The sequence below is a fragment of the Centrocercus urophasianus genome, unplaced genomic scaffold, assembly GCF_019232065.1.
Source record: "Centrocercus urophasianus isolate 14NV4802_14NV808 unplaced genomic scaffold, USGS_Curo_1.0 seq_1, whole genome shotgun sequence".
Taxonomy (NCBI): Eukaryota; Metazoa; Chordata; class Aves; order Galliformes; family Phasianidae; genus Centrocercus; species Centrocercus urophasianus.
This window is the reverse complement of record NW_024884141.1, coordinates 1,357,164-1,377,844: the sequence shown is the minus strand read 5'-3', so window position 1 is coordinate 1,377,844 and position 20,681 is coordinate 1,357,164. Positions and strand designations below refer to the sequence as shown.

The 20,681-nt window shown below is 38.5% G+C and overlaps 1 protein-coding gene across 2 annotated transcripts in view; it reads right to left on the bottom strand.

The window, feature by feature from the left end:
- The window catches only part of DLG2 (discs large MAGUK scaffold protein 2), a 730,880-nt gene that overhangs the window by 20,384 nt on the left and 689,815 nt on the right, over positions 1–20,681 (bottom strand). For both annotated transcript variants that reach the window (XM_042839962.1, XM_042840043.1), the window contains 2 exons: positions 19,006–19,081; positions 870–915 (listed from right to left, as the gene is read on the bottom strand). In XM_042839962.1, coding sequence (XP_042695896.1) covers positions 870–915; positions 19,006–19,081 — 122 coding nt within the window. The remainder of the gene's footprint in view (positions 1–869; positions 916–19,005; positions 19,082–20,681) is intronic.

The window sequence follows — 20,681 nt, the reverse complement described above, 5'->3', positions numbered from 1 at the left end:
ATGCAGTGTCAACATCCACATATATTTTACTTCAATTACTTGGCTCTAAAGAAGAAGAACTGAAGGAAGAAGCAGCCAAACACATGCAAGTGCCATTTTGTTTAAATTATTTAGGTCTGGATACAGCATATAACATAGCCATTTCTATAGAGTAATTTATTCTGTACAATTTTTCTGGTCTGACTTTCAAGGAAGCAAAATTGTTCCCAAATGATTATCTGACACATGACACATTCTGCAATGTAAAGTTGTGAGACAGGATTACTGCGTCAGAAAAACAAACTGATTAAGGTTTCATGACAGGGAATAGGTTGGTAATGGTGAAATGGGTCCAAATTCAGTTTGGGAGAAGGCATGTCTTCTCTAGCCTGGAAATGACTTCTTCCATTAATAACAAACGCTAATCCAAAATTCAGCAAAGTAACAAACACTCCCATGCAGAAAGCTGAAAATGCAGAAGCAACAGCAGAAAAAAATTTCTATTTCCTCAGGATGTGATCAAGTTGAAATGTTTAAGTTTCCCTTTTGATGGAGAGGGAGGGATTGTTGCTGAGAAGTACATTCTAGCAGCAAAACAAGTTCTGGGTATGCTACTCTACGGAACTGCCATGATGAGAACAATAACATACTGTCAGAAACAAAAGGTGTTATTACAAAAGAAGTGAAAGTGTCTGCTTGATACACTGTATGTTATTTAATATTGTCATGCAGAACAAAACAATTGAAACATTTTTAATGCATTCACAGCTGGGTAACAAATAAAACTCTATCTTGTGCATGCTAGGAGTGGAGGGTCCTCAGAGAAGGAACAGAAGCCAAAACAAAACAAAACAAAAAAAGATTTACAGTGACCATTCCTGGGAACTTACTCAGAGTCTTTGTTCCATAACCGTCGTCACCTAATCCGGGGATGTCCTGCACGGAAGTCCCCAGAGAGAGCAATGAGAAAGGAAGAACAGCCGCAGAAGAGGAAGGAAGAAGTCAGTGGAGTTGAAATGGATACTACCATGACTGACCATGTTGATTGAGCAATCTGGATCCCTGCTTTTTTTCTCTTTAAACCCATATTCTATGGGAATGCAGCCAATGAAGGAGGCAGTGACCATTCTACATGGCTTTGTAGTTGTGACAAAGAAGGAACAATACAATAAATAAAGTCCCAGAAACGGTCCTCACCACATAAATTCGGAAGGAGAGAATTACTAAGGAAAAATGTGAATTCTTTGGGCTCAGAGCCAGCATTTTGTTTGTAATTACGCTGGTTGTTCACACATACAGTTTTAGCAAGCAGTAGGTGCCTGGAGAGGTACACATCCCAAGGTCTGATTTGCTTATTTAATTTCTTAGTGTGGATGTGTATTAAACTGTCGAACTTTCAGTGAAGCCATCCATGACAATCAACTTGGAAAACGTCAGAGGCAAAAATGAAAAAGGAGACCAGAGCAGAGCTTTAAAAGAAACTAGTTTGGTATTCTAAAAGAAATCATGTTTGCATAATTTTGAGCCAGTTTTGATTTGGGAATATTTAATCAGAGCCAAATTTGGGTTTAGGCCAGGTGCCACAATGATGCTGAGGAGCCACATTTTTTTTTTTTCTTTCAAGAAAGTGAAGAAATGCTCTTCCAAAAGTTAAGGTCACTGTTTCATTCTTCAGAAAATGATGTTTCCAAGGAAGGAAGGACCAGCTGGATCCAAATTGCAGTCACACATTGGTCACAGTAGTAATACCTCGCCTGCCTGCCTACAACATGTATTTGCCTGGATGTGTGGGATACTGATATCATGCGTGTCACCCATTTTTTGTGCTGCATGTGGCATCATCTCCGAGAGGTTACTTACGTTCTGGATCACTTGTTTCCTGCTCACTCTGCTCCTTGCTCTTGTAGAATGGGAATTTTCGTGAAAAGATGAAGTTCTTTTTACGCTTGTCATTGAATGACTGTGAAGGAGAAAAGGCATGGGGCAAAAACAGGGACGTCTAATTGTTGTCACACTCATGCTGACAAAACAACTAGTTTGTAAAAGTGGAGAGAACTGCAGTGACTCAAATCAGTCCAAAACAAGTGGCTGGGAAGACTTACAGGTGGTTGTGGTGATGTGTACATGCTGAAGGCAGAACCCCTGGAGACTGGATCGATTTAATGACAGAAGTCTCAAACTACAAACTTCAGCTCCTTCTTTGGGAATTATCATGTTTGGCTTGCTCAGAAAAAGGGCCACAGATGGCTCAGCATGCTTTGAGATCAAGCCACTCATCTTTAATGATAGCAGACTGTGCACAAAAATAATTAACTGTCTGAAAAAGAAAAGGCTGAAAAGAGGAAAGAGGAAGCCTTTGATTTTCTTCTGGTAGGTGTGTGGATTCAGCTCTGTGCCAATTAAAATTATATCTGTTTTTTTCTGGTAACTGTTGCTGACTTCAGAGTGCTTTACTTGTCCAGTTAACTGGTAATTTCTTACATATGTTTTAATGTCTTTTTTTTGCGTCACGTAAGAAAATTCACTTCACTTTGTGTTATATGTCTATATTAATTTAATGGGTTCCTCTGGATATGCTTTTAGAGATGAGATTTTGCTGGTAAGCAGTATTTCGTTGCATATTGAGCAATATGTACCTTCAAATGGGGAATAAATATGGAATTTTATTTATTTATTTATTTATGCGACAAAAACTTTGGCTTTAAAGACAGCTGCGAAGGTTTTATGGCAGGGTACTGTGTAAAAGTAGGATACACCTACTTGGGACACGTATTTCAGGTGCTAAAGGAGGAATCAAGGTCCCTGAGCAGTTAACTGAGTAAAGCTGGTGCTTCCAGAGGGCACCTATGCTGAATTGCAGATAGTGCTTAACTGATCTGTATTGTCCATCAGACAATGTCCTGTGCTGCTTCCTGGACAGAATGTGGGCAAAGCCCATGATCTTGCATGTGCTCACCTCCAAGAGAGCAGAGAAATTCTCAGCTCACTGAAGGAGACAATCTCATGTGCTTGTGGTTGCTTGTCTGAAAATGCAATTAGTATTTGCCTCCAGATTTGAAATAGAACAGATTTAGGGTTCCAGAATATTATCTTGTTTGTTTACATTTTGGAAGAACACCATAAAATGTTGTTTAGGATGTGTATTTCCGAGGGATGTCAAGTTAGGTACTGCAAAGCTCAATTAAACCAGTTGTCTACTTGTGTCACAAAAGTTTCATGCCACTTTTACATTTCAAGCATATTTAAAGTTCAGTAACCAAAAACAAAGGAAAAAATGCACATGTAGAGTAAATGATCCATGAGAATCTCTGAGTATGTAAACATTAAATGTGAAATTAACGTGGAGGTCATGCACAAATAATCCAGACTGCATGCAATTTCAAATAAAGCAAACATGAAAGAAAGCCAGCATTAAAAGTAATGGGTATGAAGGATCAAAGTAATCTGCGGGTGAAAAGAGGACTGACATGCACATTATATCACATTAATGACCTAAAGGATGTAATTAAATTAAAATGTGTTTTCAGTGACCATTTCTTTTATTTTTCCAAAGAAAAGAATGCAGCATGTTAACATTTCCGAAGTTGTGAAAATGTTGTTTGACACGCTTCATCTGAGCTTTATATACTAATACTACAGGCTTTGCACTTAAAAAGGAAAAAAAAAATATAAACACAGTAGCACCTCAGAAAACAAAGCGGTTTTAAAGTGAAAATCACTTCATTACCAAATGACATTTCAGTTTGGAATTAAAGAGAATGTTATCAAAGGGACATATAAATATGCTGTTTTACAGAGATTCTATGAAAAATAACCACTTTTAAGTATTCTCACTCCATTTTTTTCCCCAACAGTAGCAAAAGCCTCAGAAAGTACATTTGCATTAGAAGAACATATATTGTTGTTCGAGCTTATGCAAGATCTAGCAGAATATTCCAAATTAAACAGACATCCCATAGAATTCTATAAACATTTTTTCCTTGTGCAGTTGGGTTGTGTTTCAAATAAGATATTATTCCACTTCTATTTAGCAATCAAAACCTGGCAACTCATAGCAGGTGACTGTTACATCCAAAATTGCTGATAGCTCACACTGGTAAAATCTCTTACTTCTAAAATACAACTGATTCTTTGTTTATTAATTTCCATAAGCAAACAAGCTTATGCACATGTTAATATTTGTATAGATTAATCAGTGTGCATATGCATGTTAATTGCCACATATACTACCACAGACTAGCCATATTAAAATATGATAATAGACTAAACTGAGTCTGGTACAGCAAACTTATTGAAATAATTAATCTTTAGTTTTAGCTGAATGGGCTTACTGAACACTTATTTTACTGTACATTAAGTGCCTGCTTTTCACAAGAAAGCAAAACAAGGAGTCTTAGTTTTGTTTTTGCATACAATATAAATGTGATTGAAATCAGGCTGATTGCCTTCACCTCAAGGATATGAAATCCTACAGACATCCATCAGAATGTCCTTGCAGAGCCCATGTAAAGTACAAACATAGGGGGGTTGGTGGAGAAGTGGGAGACATATGGAATAAAACTGTATTTTTTCTCAGACACGCTCTTTTAGATATAGATTTGGGTTTGTTGTTGGAGGAATAGAGATCAGCACCGTCATCCAGCACTTGCATCATACGGATGCATATTTTCTTTTTAAGACAGGTGAAGAATGTCGCTAGGGTTAAACAACAATAATCAAATGTGTGCTTTTCAGAGGTCTTATTTCTATGAAATGGAAATGGAATCTTTGAGTTAAATGTTCTGAAGCGGTTTTCGTTAGGGTCCCCTTACACTGCTGATAAATGAGAGAGGTATTTGTCTACATCTCTCAGCCTGATATAGAAGTTGAGCACAACTGGATTTGAAATTGCGATATGAAGCTCAGACTTGCTCCAACAACATTTATGCAGGCAGAGTTTCTGAATGTCACTGAAAGTGCCTGAAAATGAATGCCTGTGCAAACTGTAATTTCTTTGCATGAATATTGTAACATTCTGTAGCGACAAATAACTGGGGTATCTCAGCTGCAGTGAAATCCTGTACAATAGACAGCTCTTATACCTCACTGCCATCAGTTCTCACAGCCCACCCATAACCCAGGAACTGGCATTAGTACGTACTCTAAATAGGCAAAAAAAAAGCAGATGACATTTTCAAGTGCTGTTTGACAACTGAACAGGGAGGTCATTGCTCACAGCACTTGAACTGTGATGAAAAAAGTCTTTTTACAGAAAAAAAAGAAGGGGAGAGAAGCTTTCACCAACATTGTAGCTTACATTCTTATTTTGACACTACTTAGGGCACAAGGCTATACACTGAAAAATACGCAATCTGCACTCTTCCTTGGCCAAATACCCCACAACGCCATTTACATATGTCTGATTTACATTCACAACAATCTCTGGTTATGACAGACATCAAGACACCGGGTGTTTCTTGTTCTTAAGAACTCCATTTGGTACTTTTCTTTTCTTTTGTCAAAGTACTTTTTTTTTATTCTAAATGCTTTTCTCTAAGGGCAGCAGCCATACAAATATTACTCATCAGATAATGTGTTTAAAAAGGAAAATCTAATGTAAAATGGAACAATCCAATTTCAGAATTTGCTTTATAGTGGTAAACATCACAAAGAATAGTGCATCCGTAACACGATGGGTGTAGCACCCTGCAATAGTCAACCATTCTGTTGTTTATTTGAGCTCTTTCTAGATATTTTTCTCATTGCAGCTGATCCAGCCCATACTGTGTTCATGAAGATAAAGATTGTCCTCTTTGTGCTTTGTAGAACAGTGTGATATGCTGGAAAAAGATTGCTTTTGATGCTCTAAAAAGCAGTTCTGTAATCTAAAAGCCATTGGAATATATTGGGAATCTTTTATTTTGCTATTTCATTCAACCAGTGCTAATCCCCACTCGTGAGCTGCAAACCAGTTTCAGGAGATCACCTGAAGAATGACTGTTCCGAGCACTGACTTTAAAATTCATGTATACAGAGTGCAGACAAGAATGTTCATTCATTTTACTGCCTCTCATCTGTTTTTTTTTTTTTTTTTAAATTATTATTATTTTATAACTTTTATTTCCTCAATATCAGTTTCTGGTCTAACTGAAATGAAAAGCCCTCATTTATACAGCATTCTACAAAACTCTTCATGATCAATCACTGACTACAATCTTTTTCTCTATGTGCCTGAAGCACACTTTTCATGTTAGGGACACTCATTTTGTTTGAACTGCACTGGCTTTAATGAAGTTTTGGGCAATGAACATGAGCTGATATCTCTCACAGTACCACTGAATACACTGATACCAGAAGGAAAAGTCTGTGACTGAAGCAGATACTCAGTCTCATTTCTCCTTTAAAATACACAACATTACCTCCCTACTTTTACAGTTTTTTTTCATAGCAAACCAAAGTGCATGATGAGTATGAGGTCTCCAGAATAAATTTCTGAAGTGTATTTGCTTTCTGTGGAAAGTGAGACATTTCTGAATATAGAAGACTATTAATGACATCTGTACAGACAAGCAGAAAGATAAGCTAAGAAGGTATTAGTGGCAACCATGAGCTTGGATGTATGGTTTTCACACAGGATATTCCTTGAGACATCTATCAGTCTGACCATGCAGTAATACGTTGGCAAGAACCCAATGTCAACTTCTCTGTGTCCATCACTTGTAGGGAGAAGGATGTCCATATTCTGTTAAACTCAACTACAAATTTTCATAGAGTGTGCAAGTGATTGCAAATAAAAATGCATGACACAAAGTCATGTTTTCACCATGATCTGTTTTGATAATCAAAGCAAAGAAGCTCTGGATGCCCTTTTCTTAGAGGTGTTCAAGACCAGGTTGAATGGGAACCTGGCAGCCTGACCCGATGCCTAATTTAGTGTTTGGCAACTCTGCCTGTGTCAGAAGGTTGGGCTTAGATGATCTTTGAGGTCTCATCCTACTCAGCCATTCTATGATTCTACAATTCTAGGATTCTACGATTCTAAGTGAGAACAAACTTTGTATCAGATGAAGATACTTCTGCTTGCTTAGCTTCCCTGCGTAGCTGCAGGGAGATATGTATCTTGGGATTTCAAAATGGAAAAGTACAAGCCTGATTAAATACTCCATGCTGCCTATCTTCAAAAGGCAAGGGTAGCACTGTTGAATATTCATAAATACAAAATTTTACTAATCTTTTTTAACACTGACTTAATGTCTCTTGTTAGCCAGCAACTGAATTTTAATTGCTACCAAAACAAAGGTTAAAAACAACACTGACTACCAGGGGAACAGAAACACTAATACACTATCAAGAAAGCATGTGAAAACAGTATTTCCATTTCTGCAAACATGTTTTTAACTTTGTGCAAGGTTGAAATTGCATTCAAAATGGAGAGCTCATCTGTGCTAATTTATATTGCTTGGTTGTTGGCAGGAACAAAACACCAACATAGAAAGCCTGCATACATGACAAGCAAGGTCATGTACAAGTGCCTGAAGGTTGTACACAGAGAGTGTGCAAAGAATATGTTCAAGCAACAACACTGAAATTAATAATGTGAAAAAAAGAAAGGGCAAAGTTCTTTGACGGTAAAATCAATTTGAGTGTAGAATAATCTGCCCCAAGAGAAGTGGAAAAGTTGAGATCATTTTTCACATTTAAACAAATCTACCAACCTTAAGTACTATAGGGAATAACTACAGTGCTGGGGAGAAAGGAGACTCGAGGAAGAAGATCCAGACACTAAGTGTCCGCCGGCTCCAGCACGGTGTGATGGAGTGTGGGCTTTCACCCAGCCTGGCTCACTGTGGTCATATGGGCAGTACGGAGTCTCTGGAGTTAGTGCATTTGATGTTTGGCAATGTCCTAACTCTTTCTCTACTCTTTCTTTATTTTCTTAGCCAAAGTAACTTTCCTGTTAGCTGCACTCCCTCAGCTATAAATCTCCATGCATGCCAATTTTCCCAGCACCCTTCATGCAAAAGTGATGTAGATGAAAGATCCTCAGAGATCAGCTGAGTGTTGGTTTGGACTTGGCAAGTTTCTGGGACAATCTGATCTTCCGCTGAGGCCCAGAGATTCCTACAGTGCACACTGCAGGACCTCTACCAATACATGGCAGGGGGTAGGAACAGGGTAGTCTGTAAGGACCCATCCAACATAAGGAATTCTATGATTCTATGATTCAGTGATCGTGTGCTATACATTTGTGCAAGTATAAACTACTACATTAAAAACTCCTCTACATTAAAAAAATATATATAAAGACCTTTATTACATTTCTTTTGTAAAATATTAATGGAGAAAGATTTGCAATTCCTACATGCCTTCAAACTGTTCACTCAAAGACAATTCGGGCAGACTTATCTTTGGAACTGCTCTTTTGAGTTAAAAGGAAGACAGATCACTGGGACAGCAGATTGAACGATGGCCAAGATCTGGCTGAGGAGACTGTGAATCATATCAGGCTCATGGCTCTCATTTAAAACATTTAGGTACTTAGGCCTTACAGCTAAAGCAAACAGCAACAAAAGAAAGGTATGGAGGAGCATGAAGTCACTGTGAGGGACTGGTGCAAGATTTGTGTAAGAGGTCCTGCACACACCTCATACTGCCAGTCTTCCCAGACAGGATATCAGATCAGATGGACTGTGGATTTGACCCAGTTTGGCAGTTCCTGTGTTCCTGTAACCTTCCAAACATGGCCTGTGAGTCACAAAGTCAATCATCACTGAACGGCTTGAATTGAGCGAGCCAGAAATAAAGATGTGAAATACAGAGACTGTCATCTTAATGAGTGCTAACGCTTGACTCCACTCATCTAGAGCTCTGTGCCTAATTTTGCTAGAAGAAAACTTTGTTCTTTTTCTAACTATTTAACCGTAGCTATTGCCAATGCTATACATCTTTTTTTTCCCCTAATCATTAAAGCTGCTTTTCTGAACAGTCAAATAACCATGGAATTAACTTTACACAGATGCAGATCTTCTACCACTTAATTCAGGGCATAGACAACAAGTTATAAAAATAACACAACCCATGAATTTAAACTCATCATAAATTTCTGCTGGAAAAACTTTGAAGAAAAGCAATTAACTCTCAGCTGTAAACTCAGGCATTTTACCTGTGCTAGCAACTCTTTACCCTCTTATATTTAATCTGTGTCCAATTTAAATATTACAGTACGTATCTTTACCTCAGCAATTTTTTTGACTTTCCTCTTACCTCAGCAGGGATGGCACAGACTTGTAATGGCAAAGAAAATTCTGTCTGATAGTCTTGTTCCTAACCTTATGACTGCCTAAGAAGCAGTATTACCCACATATAAACTCAACACGATTATCAGGCTGAAAATCTATAAGATTCATGTATTTAAACTGCTCATTAAGAACAGAATTGACTACCAGTATTTTCTTCGACTCAAGAAATCAATACCAGTATTCTTGAATGTTCATTTGGATCAAATTCAACCCCCAAAACCATTTTTTCTCACATTTTATTATCATAGAATCATAGAATGATTTGGGTTGGAAGGGACATTTAAGACCTATTTGAGATCTATTCTGTTATGCTTACATATTTCATATATTTAGGTTTTGTTTTTCTCAATAAAATGCACAATAAAAACAAACAAACAAACAAACAACTGGAAAACAGATCCAATGATTTGACCCAACAGTACTTTCTACATTTTCTAGTCCTTTTCCATCACTTAAAAAAAACCCATAGTACTTTAAGTCATTCCAGTTGTCTGCTGCAGACAACAGTGCTAAAGTAGCATAAAAAAAACCTGAAGACTTGAATGTTTTGCCTTAGTTTTGTCAATAGACCCAACAGGCATTATTATTTGACCAAGTCCCAACAGGCACTATTATTAAATTGTTACATGTCTTTGCTGAGTGACTCAAGATACCCTGGAGCAACAAGACACTGTACAGCTAAATTCTCCTGGCTATGCACTGTATCAACTAAATTTCATTTGGTGACTTCAGCACGAGTGAACAAGGTGCTGAAGACTGCAGTATTTCTAATGCCCCCTGCAGCAGTGCTGAGCAAGATGTGTTTGGCTCAAGGGGAAAAATCAGAGCAGCCCAATAATATGGGCTCAGGTCAAAATAGATGTGCAGAGTCCACTGCCTGGAACCAGCTATCATGAAATGTGAAGACAGGACTGTGGAGAGGGGCAAAAATGTGTGAAACATACAGAGAGACCAACGAGCCCCCATTTCCCTCTGCCATGGAGAAAGAAGCCTTCTCAAGACATGGGCTGCAGTGGTAGGAATGGTGCTGAGATCTTATTATCCCATGTCCCTCACTGCTACCCACATTTCTGAGGTTGTGCAGTGAAATACAATGAAGAGAAGGTTGGAAGAAAGAGAGCATCAGAGAAATAGAGAGATGAGCAATTTAGTCCTAGTCCTCCTTCATTGGGCAGTTTCACACCACATTTTGGAGAGCGGCTACTGATGGCCCTATGCCAACAAAAAGAATTTGCGTAAGAAGTATCTCTGCCCAGGAATTTCCTTCTAATAATGTCTGTCAGCTTTTTTTGACTTCACATAAAGACCTACCTATAGCTCTTATGTGTTGCATGAGGAATTTTTGCAGCATGGCTTCACATGACTTTTTAATTCTTGTCATTAATTTCCATTTTATCACAGAGGAGACATTCCTGAATGTTTGCTGAAGAGTAACAGCTAAAACCAAAAACTGCAGAAACAAGGGTTTGGAAAAGATTTTATGTCAATTTGTAATGGAGATATAAAACTAGGAAATTTATGACATGACTGATTTTCAACGCTTATTTTAAGATACAAACATGAAAATTTGTTCTTATTCTGTTATTACAGCAAAGCAAATTTAAATCTTTCTTAGATGGGAGTGTGTAGGGTAAGATATTGATTCACAATTCTTGCAAAGAAATTACATGCTGAAGGATTTTCTATAGAAAAACTCAGGTCTGAATAGAAGGGGGTTTCTTGTCTGCAGATGTTCCACCTGTAGTTGTACAATCAAAGAACTTCAGAAGATTGCACTGCCTTTGCTGCAATAGCATAATTTTTATTGCCACTTTATTGGAGGAGCTCCATGAGGAGCTGAGCAGAGGGCCTGCACCTCTGTACACTGTAGGTGCCTATGGCAAAGGCATTGAGCTGAGGTTCACTGCGGGCAGCACACGATTCACATCACTGGCAGTAGCAGTAGGCTGGGGCTCTGGACAACAAAGAAAGACTGAGTTCTTCATTTTGGGATTTTTCAGGTGGAGAAATAGCAACTTAGGAGACAAAAAAAATGTTTTATAAAAACTACTATTTTACAATGTTTACATAATTATCCCAGCATCATCTGTAAGTGGTATTGCTGCAGAGAGCTGCATTTCAGGCTTTGTAGCCGAACAGGTAAAATTGTTTAATGGGTAAAAGCCAAGCTAGAATATTATGACCCATCTATGCATGTGCTCCTTCATGCAATTTCCAGAAGCTTATAAACAAATGCCTAATGGAAGCATATTTTTGCTAGAAATTATTACTCTAAGCCAATTATTTTTAATGCCAGTAGGTGTCTAATAATTGTTTGGCACTGAGACAATAAAACATTTTGGTTTCGGAAAATTGCAATGTGTTTGATAGAGTACTATTGAAGACTCATTTTGTTTATGCAGCCAGAGCCACACTGTGTACCATTATGCATGCTAGATGTTATTAGGAATGCTAAAAAGTTGTTAGGAGTCAGACCAGTTCATAGTGGAATTACTCGTTTTTTAAGGGACTAAACCAAAGTTTCACTTTGTCTTCAAGATGGGGACTAAATTCATATTTTTTTTTATCATAGTTTGTATCAGCTATTTTTAATACAACTGAAGCAATATAGCAGTCCATAGCAAAAACAGCATGCCAGGGCTCAGGTCAGATTTTCTCCTGCATTTAATGGGAAAGCTCTTTGTCCTCAGCAGTTTAGAAACATGATGCAAAAGAAGCAAAAGACAAAACTAAATCAGTTGATGCTGCCAGTGGAAGCGGCACCATGGAATGGAAAAAGAATCTTAAACTAAAATTTAATTACACGGCAAGGTTGGACATCTCAGTTCAAATAATCAAAGTTAGCCAGAGTTGACAGAATAAGCCTTTCAAGAATGATGTAATGCAAAGCCTTCTTCTAGCAAATGCTCTTCTAAATGATAATAAAGGCTAGTTAAAAAATTTGGACCAAATTAAGGTGCGAACTAAAGCCACAGGGCATAGCAAAGTGCAGAATCCTGGATTTCTGTGATCTCACCTGTGATCACATCAGCAGGATGTGTATCTGCAGGACAACAATGTCCAGTAAATACCCACAGTCCCTTGCTTATGCTGTAGATTTGTCTGTGTTCATTCCACCTTGCCTTGCTGGCTTGGGGCTTGGGTTTGATTTTGGAAGTAACTTGTCCCTATAGGCTTTCTGGGAACCACGGGACTGGGGAGCAGTGTGGGTTGTTGTGCCAACAGATTTGGTGTTCATGTCCTGGGACTGTGCTGGGTGCAGACTTTTATTGCATTCAGGATTGTGTTCTCTGTTTGCTATCCTGGGTGCCTGAGATCTGACTGCAGCTCACTCTGCCCTCTTTAGTGCAACGCCTTTAAAAATAGCAGTAAGTATAGAAATAGAACAGCAGCGTTGAAGATACATTATTCACTGACTGCTCCTCAAAAGCTACAGTAGTGGCAAGCTAGAAAAGATACAAAAGTGTTGGATTGTGCAGGCTAGCACACATAGATGGATTGCTGCTAGGCACGTTGCTCTCAGGCATACATACCTCCAGTTGAAGAAGATTACAGCTATACAAGTCATCATTTTCCTAAGAAATGGTTGGAATGCCAGCTGGAGACCAACTTTTATCTGAACTGAGTATCTATTCCTGTAAAAGTGCCTAAGTGTCTTTGAAGAGCACCCCACAGGCAGCCATTCCCAACGAAAATAAACAAATGGAGTCAGGCTGGAGGGATAAACTGGAGTTAGACTGGGAATAAAGATTATTTAATTGTGCATCAGTGCCCACGCCACCTTCAGTAGCCCTCCTTCAAATCATCCTTGTGAGTAGGTGTATATTTCATTTATGTTCAACTTCTCTTCTTCTTAGTAAATCTCTTAACCTGTGATCCCACACCTTTTGGTGTTTGTCATGTCCATTATCTCTTACTCATTATCTGCTGCTATTTTCTGACTATGAAATTTAAAGGAGGGGAAAAAAAAAAAGCAGAGACTCCCTCTTCTTCTCTTTTCATACACATTCAGATGTACAAATGAACTCCAATGTGCACAGAAATGCTTTTGTCAGTTCAGCACCTCTCCTTTCATGACCTCAGCTGCTGACTGGGAGGTATTCAGAAACTCGAGTAAGTAGTGACTGGGCAGATATTTATAAGGAAAATATACATATGGGTGAGTGAATAAATCTTTTGGACTTATTGGAGGAACTTAGTGGGCAGTATCTAAAAGGGGATATAAGAAAGAAAGGGACAGACTCTTCAGCAGAGTCTGTTGTGATAGGACAAGGGAAAGTGGTTTCCAACTAAAAGAGAGGAGATTTAGACTGGATATAAAGAAAAAGTTTTTTATGATAAGGGTTGTCAGGCAACTGGAACAGGTTGTCCAGAGAGGTGATGGATGCCCCATCTCCGGAAACACTCAAGGTCAGGCTGGATGGGGTCTGAGCAATTTGATCAAACTGTAGGTGTCCCTGTTCATTGCAGGGGAGTTTGACCAGCTGAACTTTAGAAGTCCCCTCCAACTCAAGAGATTCTATGATTCTAACTACTCTTTCTCAATCAGATATAGAGCTGTTGGAGGGGGCCCAAAGGATGGCCATGAAGATCATCAGAGCACAGGTGCACCTTTCCTATGAAGTCAAGCTGGGGAAATCTGGCATGCTTAGCTTGGAAAAGCGAAGGCTCTGGAGAGATATAACTGCAGCCTTCCAGTACTTGAAGCAGCTTCTGACATTTGGAAGAAAGGTGCACTGAGTGTCCAGAGGGTTTTATTATACCACAGTACTGAATTTGTTATCTCATCTGAGCTTAGATTCTCTCTTTCAGGCCTTAATGCAGTGTTACTAAAATGACAATAAAGCCAGAGGATGGCCTTACATTACAGGCAGGGCTGTGGGATCTGCAAACAGAATCTTCTCATAAGAAAAGTTATTAAATGTGATCAAGATTCTGTCTGTCACAATAAATATATTCAGTGGTGTCTGAAAGGGCAGGGTGAGTGTAATGTGGGTGTCTGACTGGAATATGAAAGGCTCTACGGACGACAAGCTGAATGGGAAAAACTAATGGATATGGATGGTACAATATGTTGTGGTTCAGAGCCCAGACCTACTGGGAAAATATTGGATGGATGGAGAAGAGCCCTTTTTGGGCAGGCACTTCTTCCCTGCTGGAGATCCCGCTGAGCAACTTTGCTAGGTGGGCACCTGACTAGGAAGCCTGAATGAAATTTATTCAGTTGGGGGACTGAAAATGGGTATTCATCCACAAGAAAATGTTCTGGAGTCACTGTCCACATAAGGGGTGAAATGAAATGGCATGTGGTATAAGATCTCTGTGTTTTACTTAAGTTTTAATGAAAAGTTTTCCTTCAAGATAGTTCAGTACTTCTCTGGGACAGGAAACTTATACGAAAAAAGGTGATATGTTGATACAGGTCTTTCCAAGAGCTACTATTTCTGCTATGTTTTCAAGAGATGATTGAGAGAGTATATAATCTGATAGTGAGAAAAGCGAGAGAGATGCTATTTCTGTTGCCTGAAAGACTGATTTTGAGAAAACAGACTACTGGCTTGCAACCTTTCCCTCTGTAATATTTCCATAATTGGTTGGCATCTGAATCAGTAAAAAGCTGAACAGCCCTCAGCTGCTGTGTGTTTTAGGATTAATATAACAAACTCTGAAGCTTGCAGTGGGCAGAATCACATGAGGTCAGTATGCTGCTTTGGTAGATATGTAATTCTGCTTACAGTTACCAACATGGGCTGATCCTGGTGAAAGGTGATCATCTGAAGACTCATGTCAGAGTGACATGGGTTAGTGGACATGGTGGTGATGGTTTGACAGTTGGACTACATGATCTTAGTAGTCATTTCTAACCTTCATGATTTTATGATCCTTTGTCTGGGAGATGATCTTGAGCTCAACATAGCATAAAGAACACTTTCTATTAAAACTTGTGCTCACATAACTCCACTAGCTATCTCCAGCATAAACATTTTATGTAAACCTCTGAGCTGCCCCATTTTCTATTCGTTCTCCAGACTGGTGGGCCCAACACTGTGAGAGCAAATGTTTAGGAAATCTAAATAATTTACCTTCATCTGTCTTTTTGAAGTCTGAATCACTAAGATACCAGTGTCCTGAAAAGGCTGGCCTTTGCTTCAGTAGCATAGAACAGCCTTAGGGAACCAGAGGGATGGACAGGTTTCTTTGATACCCATCTTAATTAACAATTAGAACAGCTCATGGAGAGTATTATTATGATTAAATAGATGAATTTAGAGACTGAACTTTGTGAACTCATCTGAAGCACAATCTGTGCTTGATGAAATGAAGCTGTGAAGCTGTTTACAATGATACTGTATTTTTTTCCAAAACACATAGGTGTTAACTTCTCTGTCTGTCTGGATATCTTCAAAAGTGTTAAGAAGATCGGGGATTCTGATGATTTTTTATTTTGTCATTAGCTGTGCAAATATCTCCTTTGCAGCTTAATTTATAAATTACATCTCTGAAATGGAACAAATAAGCTTTTTTTGCTCAAGGTGAAGGGACTAGAAAATAAAAATTATGAAGACCAGCTGAGGGATTTTTTTCTTTGCCTGCAGGAGGCTGAGGGGAGACCCCATTGCTCTCGACAACTAACTGAAAGGAAGCTGCAGTGAAGTGTCAGACTCTTTTCTCAGGTGATAAATGATAGGATACAAGGAGATGGTTGGAAGTGGCACTTAAGGAGGTTTAGATTGCACACCTGGAAGAATTTCTTCATAGAGGGTGAGGTCAGGCATTGTGATGGGCTGCCCAGGCCAGTGATGGAGGCCCTATCCCTGGAGATATTTAAGAGATGAGTGGACATGGAACTAAGGAAGATGTTTTAGTGACTTGGTAGGTCTTAGACTTAGGGACTTGGTAGGTCAGGTTGATGGTTGGAGTTGGTGATCCTGAAGATCTTTTCCAACCTCTATGAAAAGTAGACCTATTGGGTTAAGCCAGAGATCTAGTTAGCTCAGCAAATTTTTCTGAATTTGTCCAGTAACATATGCTTTAAACTAAAAGAAATATTATATTTACCTTCTTATAACCTCTCTGCTTGTGGAAATCAACTGTTATGCCCTTAGCTACATGACCAGAGAGTTAAAAGTTGTCACTAGATCCACTGTTTGAAAATCAAATTCCTCTTTAGCTCATTTATATTTTATATAATGCCCTATTATGATGAAGATCAGAATAGAATTATGCATTCTATAGAAAGATAGTATCCATTCCCTGATTTAGACTCAAGACCACAAGATTTCACTAGTGCTCCGTAGCAGTGTTTCTCATTCCTGTCTTTATTTTTTCTTTATTTATTTTTTCTGATTTTGTATATATTTGATTCACATGCCAGGGATTGAAAGAGTAGAAGGAAATAAATGCACTCTAAATATTCTAAATAATATTTTTTAAAATGCCAGTCATTTTAGCTAAGGTAGCACACCCAGGTTTGATTTGAAGAAGAGATTTTGGGCCTTTGTAAAATTACCCTGTAGCTATCCATACTATGAGGTTTGTTAACTGTGTTGCTGAGTGTTCTTAAGCACTTTTTCAATGAGACACAAGAACCTGGCTAACTACAAATGTCATGCCATCTATAACACTGACTTTGCATTAAGATAGCATCAAACCTCTCTCACTCGGCCACATGGCCATGCACACATGAGCTCAAAGGTGCAACAGACAAACCCATAAGCCTATTCCTATCTAAATTTTAGTTTGATTTCCAAACAGAAGACTTCTGCTGGGATTATTGCAACCCTGTTTACCTGGGCTGAACTTCTTCCAGATAAAAAAAAGTAAAAATGTACTGTTAGGCAGCTTTCTCCACTTCTTCTTGAACACTAAAAGAAGGGAAGACTAAACGGAATTGCTCATCACTAAAATATGCATACATGTAAATGTACTCAAATGCCACATTTTACATCATGAAGTTTAATCTAAGTGCAAACAGTCTTTCCTTTTATGCTCTTTCAAATACACCTTTACATTATCTCTTTCCAAAAAGGTCCTCAATTTTCTTCTTTTTTTTTTTTTATAATTGACAAAAGCAGATTTTTAGCAAACACTAACAATAGAAAATTTGTTCCCAAATGGATACAACATCTCAGTCTGTAATTATGCTATTTCCTCCATACTGAAACAAACATTGACATGAGTAGCTGGAAGATTAATGTTATGCTGATGACAAAAATGGAAAAACAATTTGGGGAATCAGGAGGTAATTAAATTCTTGACAGACTCACTTGAATAAGGACCATTAGTTATATGAATGAATTATTCCCCTGAGGCTTTGATTATATACAGGAAATAGGCATTTAACAAGTGATTTCACTGGCGATATAAAGCATATTATCTCCCCAAATAAATGGCAAAGTTAATTTACAGGCTTGCAGAGAGTGGACATTTCAAATGTAAAAATGTAGAACTGACTCCTTAACAAACACAGGGAGATTAAGATTTCACAATGCTGTTTATTGCATATTTTATACCAAGCTGAACTCTGATTCCACATAATAAATAAATAAGGAAAACTTGTTTCAACCAGTGCAATTATTCTCCTTTTGCAGTGAACTCAAGAATTGTTTGGTATGGCAGTAAGGGAAGTGTTTGCAACTCTGAATTATTATTTTGCTGGAATGCAGAAGCTTTGGACCCTCTCCATTAGAAACCGTATTGCAACAAGAGAAACTTCTCACTCTGGTAATCTGCTATAGGCTGAAGTAAAAGAACATGATTATCTAGGACAAAGGAAGTATTTCCATTCCCATTACAAAGGAAAAATAAAGTAAGAAAATGTTAAGAATGAGGATTTTAAATGGGCAGGGGACCTCAAGAACTGCAGGTCTGAAAGGGATATGCTGAATCACTTTTTGCCCCTTTGCTAGTCCCCACCTATGACTTTGTCATCTCATCATGCAGATTTGGTGCTTCCCTGTGTTTTATAAACACAAATGGGACTTTCTTTGCTGGTGGCTTCAGCCAAATTCTTGCTTTGCTCTGAAAACCTCACTTGTAAATCCATGCACATCAACTCGACTGTTTTCAAAAGCAAATCCCTGCAGTGCTGATGTCAAGTATTTACTACTGCTGCAAATGTAAGCTACACTTCTGCAGAGAAACGTACCTTCACAGTCAGGACTGTAGGTATTTTTCACATTCAGACTTGCCAGCCAGAACAGCAGTGTGTAAGGTGTTGGGCATCAGAGCCGTGAGCTGGTTGTTGGGCACAGTAACGACAGCAGAACGGCGGCAGCAGAAATGCTGCTCTGGCTGCATAGCACTGGTGGAAGGGAACTTGCAGATTTGGTGCTGGCTGGCCCCATTGTGAAACACACCCGTGTTAAATGTCTGTCACAACTGTCAAAGCTGTGAGTCCCCAGACCTAAAATCTGCATCCAGAACTCTAATATTCAACCTTTTTTTTGAGATGTAACAGTTTTCCAAGTCAGGGAGTTTACATTTCTTTTTCTGTTCCATTAAACATATACCAATGCACACTGTTTTTTGAAGTCTTTTCTTCTCTAACCTTCTTTAACTAAAATTGCATCTTCCAATTAGGAGGCATTGTCAGTCAGTATTATTCTGAAAAGAATAACTATTTAGAAGATCACTGTATTATACCCTTGTATACTCAAGATTCCTTAAGCTGATGAAATTTTATCTACTGGTAAACATACAAAATGATTAAAAAGTGTAACTTCAAAAGGTTTCATTATTTACATACCCCTTTTGCATCAATGACACCAGGCTTTGCGTTGAACTTCACAGTCTTCAGACGGGCACGCTCCTTCCTTTCCACTCTGTGGGAAACAAAAATAAAGAACCACATGTTGGTTGGAGCAGTGTTTTCTATGATGTGTTTGATACACAATCTGCTAAGACCACATGGTACATGAAGTGAACACCGAAAGCAAATTTTTACAGATAGTATGAGATGTGAGGTCACTTCCTCAGCCAATCACAGAATCATAGAATCATTAAGGTTGGTAAAGACCACGAAGATCATCTAGTCCAACCATCACCTCATCACCACCATGCCTCCTAGGCAGCCCATGAGCAGCATTCTGCTGGCAAACACAGATCTGGCTCCAAAGGTCCTTGTTTTTCTTACATTAACTGAACAGCGCTTCCTCTCAACAAGCATGCAAACTAAGAAGACAAAGTTTCACCTGATGAGTTAAAATGTAAGACACTTCATTTGATAGAGGAATATTAGCACTTCTCTCTCTGTCTTTACCCCATTTTCCAACTGTTTCCAGCAATGCCCCTTATTACTGTCTTCACTGCAGCTAAAAAGCAATCCAGTAATAAAAGAGAATAGGTTTCAATGGTATCAGTGAATTGATTAGCCAAGTGAGATGGTCAGATAAACACTGCAGCTGGTCTGACTAGAGCAGACTGGAATAGGATGCTCCCTTCTTTATGTTTCAGAGCAAACTTTGCATTGATTCTCAAAAAAAAAACCAACAAAAAAACCTGAAAAATCCAGCAGAAAACAGCTTCCACCACACACAGGCAGATGGTTTGACCACAGCTTTGTAAAGCCCTTTTTATGTATTTAAATCTTTTCACTGTTTAAACACAAAGTTCTTCAAACTTGTCTTTACCAATATCAGAGGTTTTTTAAAGGTCTTGCCCTCAGCTTGCTCTGCAGAGTGCATGCTGGTTCACTGAATTTTTTGACTTCTGGTTCACTGAGTTTTCAACATGCTGTCCTTGGAACCTTTCTGTTGCTGATTTTTGAAATGAATTCTAAATTTGTCTTCTGAAAGATGCAGGTATGCTATTTCTTACAATATTCAAGTGCATAGAAGCTTGCTTCAGGTTTTGCTTATTTAAAACTACAGTTTTTCCCAAATGAGCTTATCTGAGGAGAGACACAAATGCTCCAGGACAGAATAACTATTTTCAGCCACCCTAAAATGCTACGAAATAGGTGGGTGGTCTTTTTTTAAAATTATTATCTCCATGGTAGCAGAATGGAAACAATTTTTTTTTTTCTTATTTATTTCAGTGAAGTGGGTGGATTCTGAAGATGAATATGTGGTTGGACTCGACGATCCTTAAGGTCTTTTCCAACCTGAGCGACTCTATGATTCTATGTACAGCTACCAAATAATCAAATAGTGTAGCCATGTAAGAAAAAATATAAATGATGTATTTCAGTTTCTTTGGTCTATTTCCAGTTTGGTACCAGGAACTGACCACTCATTAACAGATGGATGCATTGGGTGAGCGTATCTTCAAGATCAGTTCAATGCAAGTGAATCTAGTGTCAAGGGAGCTGCAGAAGATGAACCAAAGTGCAGAAGCAGAAGGCAAGAAGGACATCTGTGTTGACAGCTCTCTCATGGGCTGAGCTGGGAAAACAGAGCAGACAGCCCATGTGTGCCCACCTCA